General features: G+C 39.6%; 1 protein-coding gene across 2 annotated transcripts; it reads left to right on the top strand.

Moving 5' to 3' along the window:
* Positions 1 to 1,773: 1,773 nt before the first annotated feature.
* LOC143023507 (uncharacterized) lies at positions 1,774 to 3,137 on the top strand. 2 transcript variants are annotated; one of them, XM_076182039.1, is made up of 2 exons: positions 1,774 to 2,740; positions 2,945 to 3,137. In XM_076182039.1, exons 1-2 carry the CDS (start codon positions 1,788 to 1,790, stop codon positions 2,946 to 2,948), a joined length of 957 nt encoding a protein of 318 aa, XP_076038154.1. In that variant the 5' UTR covers positions 1,774 to 1,787; the 3' UTR covers positions 2,949 to 3,137. The 2 variants fall into 2 exon arrangements, with proteins under 2 accessions (XP_076038154.1, XP_076038155.1); XM_076182040.1 differs by having other exon boundaries at positions 1,816 to 1,986; positions 2,088 to 3,137.
* The last annotated feature ends 14,527 nt before the right edge of the window (positions 3,138 to 17,664 follow it).

Genomic DNA, 17,664 nt, shown 5'->3' with positions numbered 1-17,664 from the left:
AATGGTGCCAAAGCTTTAGTGAGTCCACCACGCTAAAGGAACTTTGGGGGAAACTCCACATAGCGACCAGCCGTACCCCACCACGGTGCGCTCCCCGTGCACCACAGTGCGAGGCAGAAAATCTGGCGCAAGAGTTTGCCAGACGAACGCACACAGCCACGCTACCCGCCGAGCTGCAGCAGAGGCAGGCCATGCTCCGTGAACCAAGAGAGGCCAGGATACAAGCTGCCATGGGGTCTCCGGGTGACACGGACACGCCATTCACCATCCATGAGCTGCAAGCCTCACGTAAGAGATCCTCCGACACTGCTCCAGGGAGCGACCTAGTGACGTACTCCATGGTTGCACACCTGGGGGATGCTGGAGAAGAAGCACTCCTCCAGGTGGTAAACAGCAGTTGGTCCTGTGGAAGACTTCCGTCCAACTGGAAGAGGGCCGACATCGTGCCTATCCCCAAGCCCAGGGAGCCCGGAAAGTATCGTCCTATCTCCCTGACGAGCTGCCTGGGGAAGACCATGGAAAAGATGGTTCTCCAAAGACTATTGTGGAAACTGGGACCACCACAAGAGAACCTCTATGGCTTCACCAAAGGGGTGGGCACGGCTCAATGCATTACAACGCTTCTGAGCCATGTGGAGCAACGTCACGCCATGGTCGTCTTCTTTGACCTGGAGAAGGCATTCGAGCTTGCCAGTCCCGCTGCAATTCTGGACAGTCTGGCTGCCAGAGGAGTACAGGGGAAACTGTTACAGTGGATAGCGGACTACCTCTCCAATAGAACTGCCAGAGTCCGTCTACAGGGAGTGGAGTCCTGCTATCACCCCCTGGAAAATGGTACACCCCAGGGTGGGGTTCTCAGTCCCACCCTGTTTAACGTGCTGATGACTGAATTAATAGCCATCCCTCTACCCACAGGATGCCGCCTCCTATCATACGCAGACGATGTCGCGCTGGTGGTAGCAGGCAGAAGGACCAAGGCCAGAAGGACGCAAATGTGCCTCGACCGCATTTCCTCCAAATGCGAAGAGCTTGGCCTCAAGATCTCGCCACCAAAGACCAAAGCCATGTGTTTTGGCACTAGCGTGACACCGAGGGACAGGCTTCTGCTGCAGGGACATGAGGTAGAGTGGGTCAGCACGCACATGTACCTTGGTGTCTGGCTCGACTCCAGGCTGTCCTTCCGGACTGAAGTGGCATACATCCGGGGAAGGGTCCTCAGCCGGATTAACGTTTTGAAGTCCTTGGCGACCAGAGAGGCAGGTGCCAACTGCGCTGTCCTCCGGACATTCTACGTCAGCGCAATTCGACCGGTGATAGACTATGCCAGCAGTGCTCTGGCTGGTCTATCCGCAACACGGTTGGCTGACTTGGAGACAGTACAGAACCAGGCGCTGCGCGTAATATTGGGCGCGCCGCGCTGGACTCTGGTCGCCAATATGCAGCAAGAGGCGGGACTGGTGCCTATCAGTGCGAGGATCTCAGGATTGGTGGTAGCCTTCGCCATAAGAGTCATTCAGAGAGAACATGACTCGTTCCTGCGGCGAAGGCTAATCAGCGCCCTCCAGCAAGATCCGGATCTCTTCCCGCAGAAGAGGTGGTCAGCGAGGGTTGCACACCGCATAAGGGACCTTCACCTGCATGACCTTATCCTTCAGAAGAGGAGGGATGTGCCGGTGGAAGGTTATGTGCAGTCTCCCCCCTGGGAGAATCCAACGGCCAGAATCAGTGTGATGGCGTCACGACGCGGTACGCCGCTGCCGCGCCTACGGGCGGATGCGGAGGCCACAATGAGATCTGTCGCCCAGGAAAACTGCGTCGTCTATTTCACAGACGGCTCCGTGGATCCCGTACACAACGTGGCAGGTGCAGCGTTTGTCACGAAGGACGAGCAACAGGGAGTAAGGGTGTTGGGCACTCGCTGCTCGACGCAAGCAGAGGGTGTTGCAGTGGGTCTAGCATTGACCCATGCTCTCAACACCCACCAACGTAATGTAGTTGTGCACACAGATAGTTTAGCTCTGTTGCAATTAATATCTAAAATTTATCATAATGACCAGAAAAAACTAATGACCTCACTGTTGTTTCAGCTCAAGGCCCTCCGTCAGCAAGGGAGATCAGTCGTCCTCAACTGGGTGCCGGGACACATCGGCATCCAGGGAAATGAAGCGGCAGACAGGGTGGCCAGAAGAGCGGCCACAGGGGACATGGAAGGCGGAATCGGTGTCCTCCCGAGCCGAACTGAGATCTTGGCCATTGCAACGAGAACGATGGCCAAGAGGGAGCTACAAAGCCATAGGAACCTAACAGCCCAGAGGCCGTCAGCACGCTGGTATCAAGTTGCCACAGCGTATGAGCGACTGACCCCTGGAGTCCGTCTCTCCAGGATAGAGGAAGTCACCCTTCATCGACTCCGTCTCGGGTATCGATGCTTCTCGGAGGTGACGGGACAGCCGGAGGCCTGCATCCACTGTGGAGAGGCCGGCGCAAACGGGCTAGATCATTATGTGGCCCTTTGCCCAGCGACCAGATTTCTACGTGCGGGCCCCAGGACCTCGGCCGGGGGACTCATCCGTCGACTGACGATGTCACTTAACTCGTATCAGCTGGGACGCCTCCTTCAAGTGCCGCCCCCCCAGATGATACGGATGGGTTCTGTTCGACTGTACTCTCTTGCTGATTTTTTGACTTATGACACATTTCAACTTAAGCCAAGGACTAATGCTTTCTTTTCTTCACCTAGGTAACTGCGCAGGATGCCCTGAACCGACCGGATGAGACGCGACGAGTGCAAAAGATACCAACCACGTCGGCTGGGAAGTCTCCTTCAAGTGCCAGCCCCAGAGGATACGGATGGGTTCTTAACTGCACTCACTTGAAATATTGACTTATAGCTCACCACAAAAATTCAAGCCAAAGGATTAACATCTTCTCCTTTCTCACTTAGGTAACTGCGCATGATGCCTTAGACTGGACCGGATGGGACGCGACGGGTGCAGGAACTACGTCGGCTGGACCGGATGGGACGCGACGGACTCATAGGACACTAACCACGTCGGCTAGATCGTGGAGACTGACCAGGACCGTACAGCGCTACAAATATTGTCATAATTAAACACATGTACATGTAACTTATTGTAAAAGGCATACTTGTATGCCTTCTAGGAATATGGGTAGAGACCCAAACAAGATGTACTTCTTGTGAATCAATAAATGTAAAAAAAAAAAATTCAAACTATATTCCTCTGAAGAAGCCACTCAGGCGAAACTAGTCAGGAATCAAAGTATTTCCCTCAGCCCGTGTTCCCTTTACCTCCTATCCACATTCGTCATAATGTATACACATTATTATTATTATTACTTCTACTATTACTATCATTATTATTATTAATATTTATTTCATTTGTTTTCCAGTTCTCTAGACTGTGTTATTCATTCTCGGGGGATACCCCCCCCTATATATATATATATATATATATATATATATATATATATATATATATATATATATATATATATATATATATATATATTGATAAGTATTTTAGACAAATTATGGGATCGATCAGCAATACACATTTGAAAAATTCTAACGATCTTTTGACAAGACTAAAAGATTTAGATTTCACGGGGAAAAAGTTAGTAAGCTATGATGTCAAGGCGTTATATACAAATATTTCCACTAACGGTGCGTTAGAAGCAGTAAAGAGAGTAATAAAAGATATGAACGATACTGACCTACCCATAAGAAAACAAGATTATATAGAATTGATAGATTTATGCGTAAATTTCGGTGCGTTTACTTTTAATGGTGACGAATATGAACAACATAGAGGTCTCGCTATGGGTAGTCCTTTAAGTGCAGTGATGGCCTGTCTATATATGGAGTTATTAGAAAAAGAAAACTTTATCAGAATCAATGGTAGGGGATCACACTGGTTTAGATATGTAGACGACGTCCTCGCAATCATCCCCGAAAACACCAATGTAAATAATAAAGTGAGAATGCTTAACGCGGTCAACAGCGATATTCAGTTCACCGTAGAAGAGGAACAAAACGGACAATTGCCCTTCCTAGATACGTTAATACGACGAGTGGAAAAAACTGTAACTTTCTCAGTATACAGAAAGGAAACTAACAAAGAGGATTTAGTACATTACTTCTCCGCACATGACAAAGAGTGGTATAGTAATAGGATTTTTTCTCAGGGCACTACGAATCTGTAGTAATGAATACCTAGAAGGCGAATTTGATTACATTATAAAAACCTTTGACAAACTTGGATATCCAGAGGGAATGTTGAAAAGAACAAAAAGAAAAGCAATAAATATTTACAATCGCGGAAAGAAAGAGAGAAATGATAAAAATAATACAAATTTTATATCAGTACCTGGCTCAGAAACGTCACCAATAATAGATAAATATCTAACAAAATCAGGTATGAACATAGCTAAAATAACTAACAAGAGAATAGGTGATTTAATAAAGACTTCTGAAAAGAGAACCAATTCCGAAAACAGTGTCGTATACAAAATCCCATGCAATAGTTGCTCAATGGCTTATTTTGGCGAATCGTCAAGAGGATAAAAAAAAAAAAGAATTTATGAACATAAAAACGACATAAAAGCACATAGGACATCTAATTCTTTAGTAGTTCATGCGGAAAAATTCGATCATTTACCAAACCGGAGAGAAGCTGAAGTGCTACATAAAGGTTTTGATAAATTCACTAGAAGAATTGTTGAATCAGCATATATTTAAACTAATAATTCATCGAATCATCGAGGAGGGTTTATCAATTTAGCTAAAGAAACTAGTATTTTAATTCTAAAGCACGCCAGAAAAACGACCTTTCCCAAGTGTCCGAAAAGATAATTAGATTTAGTACATAAACTTCAATTGCAGTTCTACATACACTCTCAGAAGAAGTTCTACGCGAACGAAACATTAGAGTGTTTAGGGTTCCGAGCCTTCCCCTGTGTTTATGTTCTCCATCATCCAAATAATATATATATATATATATATATATATATTAAGGGTATATATGAGTAGGAGGTCTTCTCTCAAACATGTTTCATTGAAAGTGATAGACAATTCAGCATGCTGAATTTTCTTAATAATATTCTCTTTATTACGCAAGATAGACTTGTTCTCTCTTGCAAGATGTAAGATGATTACTCCATAGGAGGTCATCTGGGCTGCCATATCGCGATTTCGAGACAAATGCTCAAAGAGAACACAGAGATCATCACAACATGCCCGGACATACGCCGCCTCCCCATAATTGAAGCCTTATATATCAAATAATTTATATATATCTATATCTATATCTATATATATATGTATATATATATATATACATATATATATATATATACAGTATATATTATATATATATATATATATGTATTTGTATATATATGTATATACATATATATATGTACTGTATACATATATATATGTATATACATATATATATGTACTGTATAAATATATATATATATATATATATATATATATATATACATACATACATATGTGTTGGGGCGAAGGTCGAGGTGAGGGCGGTTCGAATCCTGCCACCAGCGAAGTTGAAAAAAGGGTATGGTTAATTAAACTCTGTGAGGGGCACCGTCCTAGCCTCCCGATAGGTGGAGTGTGTGACGTTAAACCATATATATATATATGTATATTATATATATATATATAATATGTATGTATGTATGTATATATATACATATATGTATATATATATGTACACACACATACATGTATATATATATATATATATATATATATATATATATATATATGTATATATAGTCTGCATGTTTGATTACGAACTCCTAGGGTTTTGAAGATAGACCCCCATAAGCATATATATTTTGATACCCTATCCCTCCAGGTACTTTGATAACTATATTTCATTTCCAAAAAAAAATATTTTGGTTAGGGTTAAGGGTTAAAGTTAGGTGGGTTATGGTTAGGTGAGTGATTATTCACGAACTACTCCTAGGTTTTTGCAGATAGACCCCTACAACCATATACATTCTGAAACCTTATAACCCAAGGTACTTGGAAAACTATCTTTCATTTGTCTGTCTGTCTGTTTGTTTGTTTATTTGTTTGTTTCTTTAGTAACTCCTCCGAGGGTTTTGCATATAGACCATCATAACCATATATATTCTGATAACCTACCACTTCAGGTATTTGGATAACTATATTTCATTTTCAAAAATATGTATATTTTGGTTAGGGTTAAGGGTTAAAGTTTAGGTGGGGTATGGTTAGGTTAGAGATTATTCACGAACTCCTTCTAAATTTTTGCAGAGACCACTATAACCATGTATATTCTGAAACCTTATAACCCAAGGTACTTGGATTACTATCTTTCATTTGTCTGTCAATTTGTTTGTTTGTTTGTTTGTATGTTCACGAACTCCTCCTAGGATTTTGCAGATTGACCCCCATAATCTAATATATTCTGATACCCTATCACTCCAGGTACTTGGATAATTATGTTTCATTTAAAAATATATATATTTTGGTTAGGTTTAAGGGTTGAAGTTAGGTGGGGTATGGTTAGGTTAGGGATGATTCACGAACTCGCAGCAACTCACAGGTAATTTGGCTAATATATATGTATATATATATATATATATATATATATATATATATATATATATATATACATACATATATATACATATATATTTATTTATATATATATTAGATACATCTACACACACACACACACACACATATATATATATTATATATACATATATATATATATATATATATATGTATATATATATACTTATATATATATAATATATAAATATATATATTTAATATATATATATATATATTGTATATTATATATTCATATATACATATATATATATATATATATGTATGTATGCATATATTACATATATATATATATATATATATATATATATATTTATTAATTGTTTAAGACAAATGAGAGAGTGATAGGTGGGGAAGGGTAAACGAAGACGGGCTAAGAATACATTTATTGTTCTTACGTTTCGGCTATTCTTGCTTGTTTGTTTATGGAGGTGTTGGAAAATGATAAATATATTAACATCATGGGTAGAGGTACCACTTGGCTGAGATACGTGGATGATATACTCGTAATAACACCAAAAGACACCAACATTGTAAACAAAATGAGAAGGCTTAACGCAGTTCATGAAGACATCCAGTTCACAGTTGAAAAAGACTCCCCTTTTTAGATACACTAATACACAGAGGCTCTAATCATCTTAGGTTTTCAGTGTACAGAAAGCCTACTAATAAAGACGACTTTGTTCACTTTTTCTCAGCCCACAGTAAACGAACTAAAACTGGTATCCTTATAGGCTTCTTTCTTCGAGCCTACCGTATATGCAGCAGTGAACTCCTTGAAGACGAGTTGTCTTTTATCAGAATTTTTTTAAAGAATTAAAATATCCAGGCGGCCTGATAACCAAAACAGAAGGCAAAGCTAGAAAAATCCACGATAAATCGAACGCCCAAACCAGCGGACCAAACGACCAAGCGTCCGGATCAAATGACCATACAGTAACAAAAAACCTAGTCACACCGCATTTCATTACTGTACCTAATTCTGATAAAACCGAAATTATTTATAGATATTTACTGAAAGGTGGCATAAACATCGCCAAGGTATCATGCAATAAAATAGGTAAAATGTTTAAAAACCACACTAATGGCAACAACGACCTCAGTGTGATCTACCGCATTCCATGTAGTGGCTGCCCCTCGGCTTACATCGGTGAGTCAGGTCGAGGAATAGAGAAGAGGATAAACGAACATAGGAATGATTTAAAAGCACACAGAACGTCCAACTCCCTGGTCCGCCACCTCGAAATATGCAACAACCTTCCCAAATGGAGTTGAAGCTGCACATATAAATGTCCAAGAAAATAATAACGACAGAGAAGGATTTATATGCCTATCTAAAGCAGCCAGTCTCTTAATAATTAATGCGCTAGAAAAAACCTGACACTCGAAGCTTCACAAGTTCCCCCACTACGGGTATAAATGTTGTGACCAAGATGTTCTGTAACAAGTTCTCTGAGGAAGGTTATAATAACCGAAACGTAAGAACAATAAATGTATTCTTAGCCCATCTTCGTTTACCCTTTCCCACCTATAACTCTCTCATATATATATATGTATATACATATATATATGTATATGTATATATATATGTATGTATATATATCTACATATTAAGGACTACTATTACACAGGACGTGCGCACCCAGATCCCTGGGTCCGCTAGCGGAGGCCATTGCTTTCTTTGTAACCTAACATTTTATATTGGACAAATATATCAAAACTAGAAACCTAATATTGTATATAGGACAAATATATCAACTATTGACTTATTCAATGCAGTTTAAGTTAATATAAACTTTCATAGTGAAATAAGAAAATATTTTTAAAGCACCGTTATGCTTTGAAATGCCAATTTTAGCCGGACTTAACAGGTATTATTGTAAGAGGTTAGTGGACACCAGGGTTGGCGATTTTTTTTTTTTTTCATCTTTTTAAAAATATATAAAAATCTATTTTTTTATATTTAAATCAGATTTATTTTATTTAAATATATATATATATTTTTTTTTTGTAGATTTTAAATATTGTGGGATTGCTATCTGATATGCGATCTGATTGCTGAATGACATTTTTAGCATATCAATATAAGGAGCAGTGTTATATAGACTTGCCACAAGTATACAAGGAACGGTATAAGCCTACATGTAGTATATATCACTGTGCAGCCCACAACAAGTTTCAACAAGATTCTTGTTGAAACTTGTTCTAGGTAAGCAGCTTCTCACTGAGTCAGTTGCTGCTTTGGAATCAACCAGGAAGGATGTCTCCTGAACCTGGCAGAGTGGTTCCTTCAGGCAGAAAAAATTATCCTGTCTGGAATTATCTTGAAAAACTACCAACAATTTCTGGCAAAGGGTACCGAGCTAAATGCAAAGACTGTAGCCAGGAACTACAGGGCATTGTGTCAAGATTAAAATCTCACAGAGATAAATACCAAGGTCAGCCACAGCATACAGAAGAAGAAATTGATGACCCATGTAAATAATTTTACTTATATTGTGTGCATTTCTCCCTTTTCATACACAACTATATAAATTCAGCCCAAAAGGATTTAGCCTAACCTAACCCAACTAACCCATTATTTTTACTGAATTTAAAAGTGGACTGAATCCTGTGTGGGCTGAATTCCAAGCCCACCTATTTCATGTCCTGTTAATTATTTCCAAATAATTTAGTGGCTTGTGTGAATATGATCATTATCTAAAAAAATTACTACTGTATTCAAAAGTAGCCTAAATCACACTGTATTCATTCATTTATTTATTCATTTATAAATTATGCAATATGCTAAACTTTTCTGTTTCTATTTCAGGATCTGTATCAACAGCTTCAATCCCTTCATCATCGGCTCCACTTGAATTATCTGCAAACCTGACTCCACTATTAAAAAGGTCACTATCAGACTCCTCCACACGCGCCACTTCTGCTAAATCATTTTCATCTAAAAGAAAGTCATCAACATCTCTGGACAGATTTATCATAAAAACTTCAGCCTCTCAAAAGGAAAATCTCGACAAAGAAGTTGCAAGAATGATATTTGCTACAAATTTACAATTTCGTCTTGTTCAGTATCCTCAGTTTCTCAAGATGGTTCAAAACATGAGGCCAGGTTATATTCCTCCATCCAGAAAAGATATTGCTGATAAGTACTTGGATCTTGTGTATGAAAACGAATATAAAAAGTGTGCATATGACCTGAATAATGAAACTGTATGTCTTTCAATTGATGGGTGGTCTAACATCCATAATGAGCCCATAATATGTCACTCTAACAACATCCACTGGTCAGATTTATTTAGTTGACACAATAGACACATCAAGGAAACCTCACACTGCTGAATATCTTCTACAACTTGTACAAAATTCGATCAAGAAGGCTGAACAATATTTTGGTTGTCACATTGGAAGTGTTGTGACAGACAATGCAGCAAATGTCACCAAGATGAGAAAACCCTTGAAGGAATCGAGTGAACCTGAGCATACCGTCCTCACATACGGCTTATACCGTTCCTTGTATACTTGTGGCAAGTCTATATAACACTGCTCCTTATATTGATATGCTAAAAATGTCCTTTAGCAACCAGATCACATATCAGATAGCAATCCCACAATATTCAAAATCTATAAAAAAGAAATCTATTTAAATGAAATATATCTGATTGAAAAAAATCGATCTTTCATATTATTTAAAAAGATAAAAAAAAAAAAAAAAATCGCCAACCCTGGTGTCCACTAACCTCATACAATAATACCTGTTAAGTCCGGCTAAAATTGGCATTTAAAAGCATAACAGTGCCTTAAAAATAGTTTCTTATTTTACTATATAAGTTTATATTAACTTATACTGCATTGAATAAGTCATTGGTTATTATATTTGTCCTATATACAATGTTAGGTTTCTAATTTTGATATATTTGTCCAATATAAAATGTTAGGTTACAAAGAAAGCAATGTCCTCCGCTAGCGGACCCAGGGATTTGCGTGCGCACGTCCTGTGTAATAGTAGTCCTTGATATATATATATATATATATATATATATATATATATATATATATATATATAGTGACCGAGCGCAAACATGCTTTAGGAAGACAGCAAATGATATGTTTGAAAGATAGAAATGGATAAATAATTAAATGTAGAGACAAAATGGTAAAAAGAGTAAAAGAAATTTACTATGAGCTTTACTCGTCGCAGACGGTAGTTGAATCAGTAAATTCATGTGTAGACGTTAGTAGTGTACCAGAGATTACAAAGAAAGAAGTAGAATTTGCTTTAAAAACTATGAAACGTGGAAAAGCACCTGGGGAAGATGGTATGTCGATAGATCTGTTGAAAGACGCAGGGAAGTTAGTTCATATTAAATTACCTGAGTTCTACACCCAGTGCTTACGTCAAGAAAGCGTTCCTGATGTGTGGTGCAATGCTATAGTGATTTTGCTTCATAAAAAAGGAGACCAGAAGGACCTTAGTAACTATCGACCGATTAGCTTGCTATCAAATGTATATAAAGTATTCTCCAAGATCCCTACAAATAGACTAAGTCAAGTTTTAGATGAAAGCCAACCGAGAGAACAGGCAGGATTTAGAAGCGGATTTTAAACTCTAGACCTATTGTAGGCGATAAACCAACTAATCGAAAAAACGACAGAATACAATATATCTCTGTGCTTAGCTTTTGTAGATTACGAGAAGGCCTTTGACTCGGTAGAACAAATAGCAATACTAAACTCGCTACGCAACCAGGGTACAAACGAACAGATCGTAAAAGTTTCAGAAAAGATTTATGCGAAAGGTACCGCTATAGTTCGACTACATAAAGATACAGAAAAGATCAAGATCGAGAAAGGAGTACGGCAAGGCGATACAATTTTACCGAAACTATTTACAGCTTGCTTGGAAGATATTTTCAGGAGATTGAGTTGGGAAAAGAAAGGTTTAAAGATTAATGGCGAATATTTGAACCACCTAAGATTTGCGGACGACATTATTCTTAATTCAGAAAGAGCTGAGGATTTGCAAGATATGCTGAGCGATCTAAACAAGGAAAGTCTCAAAGTAGGTTTAAAAATGAATAAGAGTAAAACCAAAGTATTGTTCAATATGAAAATTCAAAGTAAAGAGATTGTAATTGATGATGAGAGTCTAGAAGAAGTTGAAGAGTACAATTATTTAGGCCAGTTGATGAAAGTGACGAAGGATCATGATAATGAAATAAGAAGACGCATTACAATTGGTTGGAAAGTGTTTGGTAAGTAAAATAAGATCACGAGAGGCTCTCTGCCTTTATGTTTGAAACGTAAAGTTTACAATCAATGCATTCTACCAGCAATAATCTACAGGTGTGAGACTTGGAAACGAAGGCGATGGAAACAAAACTAAGGACAGCACAGAAGAGAATGGAGAGATCAATGATGGGAATAATGCTGAAAGACCGAAAGATAATAAGTTTGGTGAGAGAGCAGACTAGAGTGAAAGATATTGTGGAAGCAGTAAAGGAGAGAAAGTGGAATTGGACAGGTAAGTTAGCGCGAACGACTGATGAGCGATGGAGCAAGTGTGTTACTGAGTGGACGCCGCGAGATGGGAAGCGTGGAAGAGGGAGACCAGACAGAAGGTGGAGAGACGAGATCGAGAAGTTTGCAGGAGTGACGTGGCAGAGGATGGCGCGGTCATGTGAATCATGGAATGCTATGAAGGAGGCCTTTGTTCAGCAGTGGACTCAGGATGGCTGATTTGATTGATTGATAATAATAATATATATATATATACATATATATATATATATATATATATATACATATATATATATATATATATATATATATATATATATATATATGCACATAACGTGATGATAGCCGAGAATATGGATGAGATTAACGAAATGTTCACACCATTCCAGAACACAAGACGGGAAGAGAAACCTACACAGTAATGACGGAGAGGCTAAAAAATGAGATCGGAATAAAAAGAGGGTTATATATTAGGAGTGAAAATGGGGGAACACAGTTTAGATCTAAGTATAGCAAAATGGCTTCGCTGATTAAAAAAACGCAAACAACGAAACACAACAAAGAAATTAAGTTTGTTAGACAAGCGAGATCCAACCCTAAGGTCCTTTGTCATCTCTGCAGATCTAAAAATAAGGAATGTATTGGCCCAATTAAAACTGAATAAGATGTCTTGATAGATTCAAAGGAAAAAATGATCTAGGATTTAATAAATATTTTATCTCTATTTTTACAAAGGAGAAGATTCAGAGAAAGTGAGCGAGGGTTTAATAAATATTTTCTCTTGATTTTTACAAAGGAGAAGATTCAGAGAAAAAATAAGCTAGGATTTATTATTTTCGCTCGATTTTTACAAAGAAGATAGATATGATACCTGACTGTGAACTGAACATTAGTGGGGATGAGAGAAGTAGACTATCATAAACATGATCATATTAGACAGATTGATAGGCTTAAAGCTACAAAATCCGCCAGATCCTGACGATTTTTTCCGAGTGCTTAAAGAGTTTAATTTTGAAATCTGCGACCAATTGACAGAAGTATTTAGTAAGTCCGTAAACACTGGATTCTTGCCTAAAGCCTGACTTTTGGACTGAATAAAATCGGGTGACGGCATTAACAAACTAACACTTGCACAATGTCAACAACGTGGTCGTGGTATGTATATACAAATATATGCACACACACACACACACACACACACACACACACACACACACACACACACACACACACACACACACACACACACACACACACACACACACACACACACACACACATATATATATATATATATATATATATATATATGTATATATATATATATATATTATACACAAGTGCATATATACTTATATATAAGTACACATACATGTGTGTATATACAAATACACGTACATATATGTGTACATACATGTGTGCTTATACAAATGCACACACACACACACACACACATATATATATATATATATATATATATATATATATATATACATATACATATATATATATATATCCGTGTGTATACAAATATACATATACAAACGTGTACATATATGTATGTATATACAAATACTTATATGCACATACATGTACATATGTATATGCAAATAAATATGCACACACGCACACATACGAATACATGCATGTATACGAGTGCGTAATTACACAACACAATCTGCCCAAATCGTTCTTGTCCATCGGGTGCCATGACCTTCGCGGGCCGGAGGAGTCAAACTGGGGCAGAACGACGGCGGACCGAGGCAACCCCACCCATCACCCCCACCCAGAGGATGACCAGGCCGATGCTCCCCGAAGGATACACCATGACCAGGAAGGAACCCACCCAAACGTAGGACAAACCCTAAAGGACCCAAAGGAACCCACACAAACCTAGGAGAATCCCACCCGAACTCAGGGGAAATCCACCCGAACCCAGGAGAAACCCACCCGAATCAAGAAGAAACCCCAAAGGACCCAAAGGAACCACCAATCTCAATCCTGGCCTCACAAAGAAACCAAACCCTATCAGAACCCCGACCCTCAAACCCCTGGAAGCAAAGGAACCCATATGAAACTCCGTCCCACCAAAAGAATCTGACCACAAAGGAAATCTTAGTTCCCCCCCCCAAAAAAAAAAAAACATAGCCCCGAAAAGAACTTCGAACCCAGGAGAACCTCACCAAAATGAACCCCCGGGCACAAAAGAACCTCTAACCTCTTGAAGAACTCTGGTCTCCAATTACCTATGGCCCTGGGAGAACCTCCGGCCCTAGAATTCCCGGTTTCAGGAGAAACTCCGGGCCCCAGGAGAACCCCCGGAACCAAGGAGAACACCCGGCCCCAGGAGAACTCCCCGGCCACAGGAAAGCCCCCCCCCCTTCCCGGCTCGAAGAAAACCTACCGGCTCCCGGGGAACCCTGGCCTTCAAGAAAACCCCGGCCCCAGGGAATCAAAGGGAATCACGACCCCTAAAAGAACCCCTGGCCGCAGGAGAACTTCCCGGGATCAAACAGAGCCTCCCGGGGACCAAGAGAACCTCCAGGGTCAAAGCGAACCTCCCGGGATCCAAGGAAACCTCCCGGGGTCCAAGAGAACCGTCCGGGGTCTAAGAGAACCTTTCGAGGTCCAAGAGAAGCTCGTGGGGGTCCAAGATAATATTCCGTGGTCAAAGGTAATCTTTCGGGGTCGGGGTTCAAGAGAACCTTCCGGGGTCCAAGAGAACCACCCGAGGTTTAAGAGAACCTTCCGGAGACAAAGAGAACCTTCCGGGGACCAAGGGAACCTTCCGAGGACCAGGAGAACCTCAGGGAACCAAGAGAACATCCCGGGATCCAGGAAAAATTCCCGGGGTCCAAGAGAACCACCCAGAGTCCAAGAGAACCACGCGGGGTCTAATAGAACCACTCGGGGCCCAGGAGAACCACCCGGGGTCTAAGAGAACCTTCCGGGGTCCAAGAGAACCTTCCGGGGTCCAAAAGGACAACCTCAAGTCAAATAGAAGTTCCCGGAGTCTAAGAGAACCACCCAGGTTCAGAGATAATCTTCCGGGGACCAAGAGTACCTCCCGGGGTCCAATAGAACCTCCCGGGGTCCAAGAGAACTTCCCTGGCCCCAAGAGAACTTCCTTGGCCCCCATGAGAACCTCCCTGGTTCCAGCAGGACCCCTTTGGTTTTAGGAGAATCTCACGGGACAAAGAGAACCTTCCAGATCCAAGAGAACCTCCCAGGCCCAAGAGAATACCCCTGGTCCTTAGAAAAAAAAAAAAAAAAAAAAAAATGTCCTACAGAAACCAAATGTTCTGCTGTTCTGGCCTTGTGCTGTATATGATGCATTTTATTTTGCTAAAATAAGTATCTATATCTTTTACGAACTTGAAAATATGTTTATAATGTTTTTACCGTGTACACAGAAATGCTAGATGTATGTTATATATATTTTTTTCGATATTTTCTGTAGTATATGAAAGGTGAAAAAATAAAACATTTGCTCACTAACTCCAGTTGCGTTTGTGTAATCTTAAATCCATACATGAGAATACACAGTTTTGGTGTCTGTCTTATAGAATGGATGTTAATTCGGTAGAATCTATACAAAGGATAATGACCAAAATGATACATGGGCTCGGAAATTTACCTTACGAAGAGAGGGTTAGGCACCTTGACTTACACTCTCTGGAAAGACGCAGAGTGCGGGGTGATCTAATAGAGGTGTTCAAGTGGATCAAGGGTTTTAACTAGGGGGATCCAGACAAGGTCATCATACTAAGACAACAAGGCAGGACTCGCAGTAATGGATCTAGATTGGACAAATTTAGACTGAAGAAGGAAATCGGCAAGAATTGGATAGCTATGGATGGGGATGACAGGTGGTAGGGGACATGCAACTGCCTAGTGTAGGCCTTATGGTCTCTTGCAGTCTCCTTAATTCTGATGTTTTTATATACGCATACCCACGCGCACGCACACACACTGGAGTTGGAGAGAGGTATTTGATTCATTTAAATTTATTTGTCTATGATTGTATTAATTTATTTTTTGTAACATTAAGAACTGAATGTTGTATTCAACAAATCATATTTGAATTTGTCACAACGATATTTGATAACAGGTTCCAGACAACGTTAAGAAGTAAAATAAGGCGAATGTTGAATTAATTTAGCAAGGATTTTATACGTATTTACTAAATGACACAAAAATAGCAACAGTTGACAAAGTACATGGAACAATCAATTATGTGAATAAAACGAATGGTTTGTGACTCTTAAATCAAACCCAATAATGTTTTCACTTCCTTTTTATTTGTATTTATTATTTTTCATTTGTTTATTTTACTTATTTTATTATTGTTATTATATTATTTTTACTTTGTTTTATTATTATTATTGTTATATATTTTCTAATCTATTTATTTATTTCATTTCTTTTCTTTTTCGCCAGACTGTTTTAGTCATCTTCGGGGGATAGCTCCCCTCATCTCCCTCCCCCCCTCCGGAGGCAAAGAAGGGGGGAGAGAGGGGGGGAGGGGGCGATCAACCCGAGAGGAAAAGGGCGAAAGTTTGAATCTCAGCGCCCACGGGTGATTGGGCGACTCATCGCGCGAGTGAGGTCAGTGGCCCCCAGATTGTATTACGAAGTTAGCGGTCAACAAAATAATGTCAAGAGCGGTCAGACAAAATACCACCAACTGTCCTTCCATGACCCAACCATTTCAAGGGCATGTAACCTGAGTCCCCCCACTTTCCCCATCCCCTTTTATGTACCCCTCACTTCCTCATATATTCTTGTACCTTAACTTCTTGTAAGCATTCTGCTGAAGATGACTACAGATAGTAGTCGAAATATACAGTTTCCCTGTACTTCCGTAATTTTTTCTCCGATAGTGGGTTTATAGTGAGCTTTTATATATGTGTTATAACATACCAATTTCCAATATATATATATATATATATATATATATATATATATATATATATATATATATATATGTGTGTGTGTGTGTGTGTGTGAGTGAGTGTGTGTGTGTGTGTGTGTGTGTGTGTGTGTGTGTGTGTGTGTGTGTGTGTGTGTGTGTGTGTGTGTGTGTGTGTGTGTGTGTGTGTGTGTGTGTGTGTGTGTGTGTGTGTGTGTGTGTGTGTGTGTGTGTGTGTGTGTGTGTGTGTGTGTGTGTGTGTGTGTGTGTGTGTGTGTGTGTGTGTGTGTGTGTGTGTGTGTGTGTGTGTGTGTGTGCATATAATTGTCTATACATACCACGACCACGTTGTTGACATTGTACAAGTGTTAGTTTCTTAATGCTGTCAGCCTATTTTATTCAGTCCAAAAGTCAGACTTTAGGCAAGAATCCAGTGTCTACGGACTTCCTAAATACTTCCATTAACTGGTCTCAGATTTCAAAATCAAACTCTTTAAACACTCTCGGGAAAAAATCGTCAGGATCCGGCGGATTTTGTAGCTTTAAGCCTATCAATCTGTCTCACTCAGATGGTAATACTTAT

Source organism: Oratosquilla oratoria, unplaced genomic scaffold (assembly GCF_046742065.1).
Source record: "Oratosquilla oratoria isolate Oo_2021 unplaced genomic scaffold, ASM4674206v1 SCAFFOLD49, whole genome shotgun sequence".
Taxonomy (NCBI): Eukaryota; Metazoa; Arthropoda; class Malacostraca; order Stomatopoda; family Squillidae; genus Oratosquilla; species Oratosquilla oratoria.
Note: the sequence above shows the minus strand (reverse complement) of the source record. Positions and strands in the feature narration are given on the sequence as shown.

What these genes read in the sequence shown, in the direction of transcription:
- LOC143023507 (XM_076182039.1), top strand. Translation starts at nt 1,788, where the DNA reads ATGAGATCTGTCGCCCAGGAAAACTGCGTCGTCTATTTCACAGACGGC.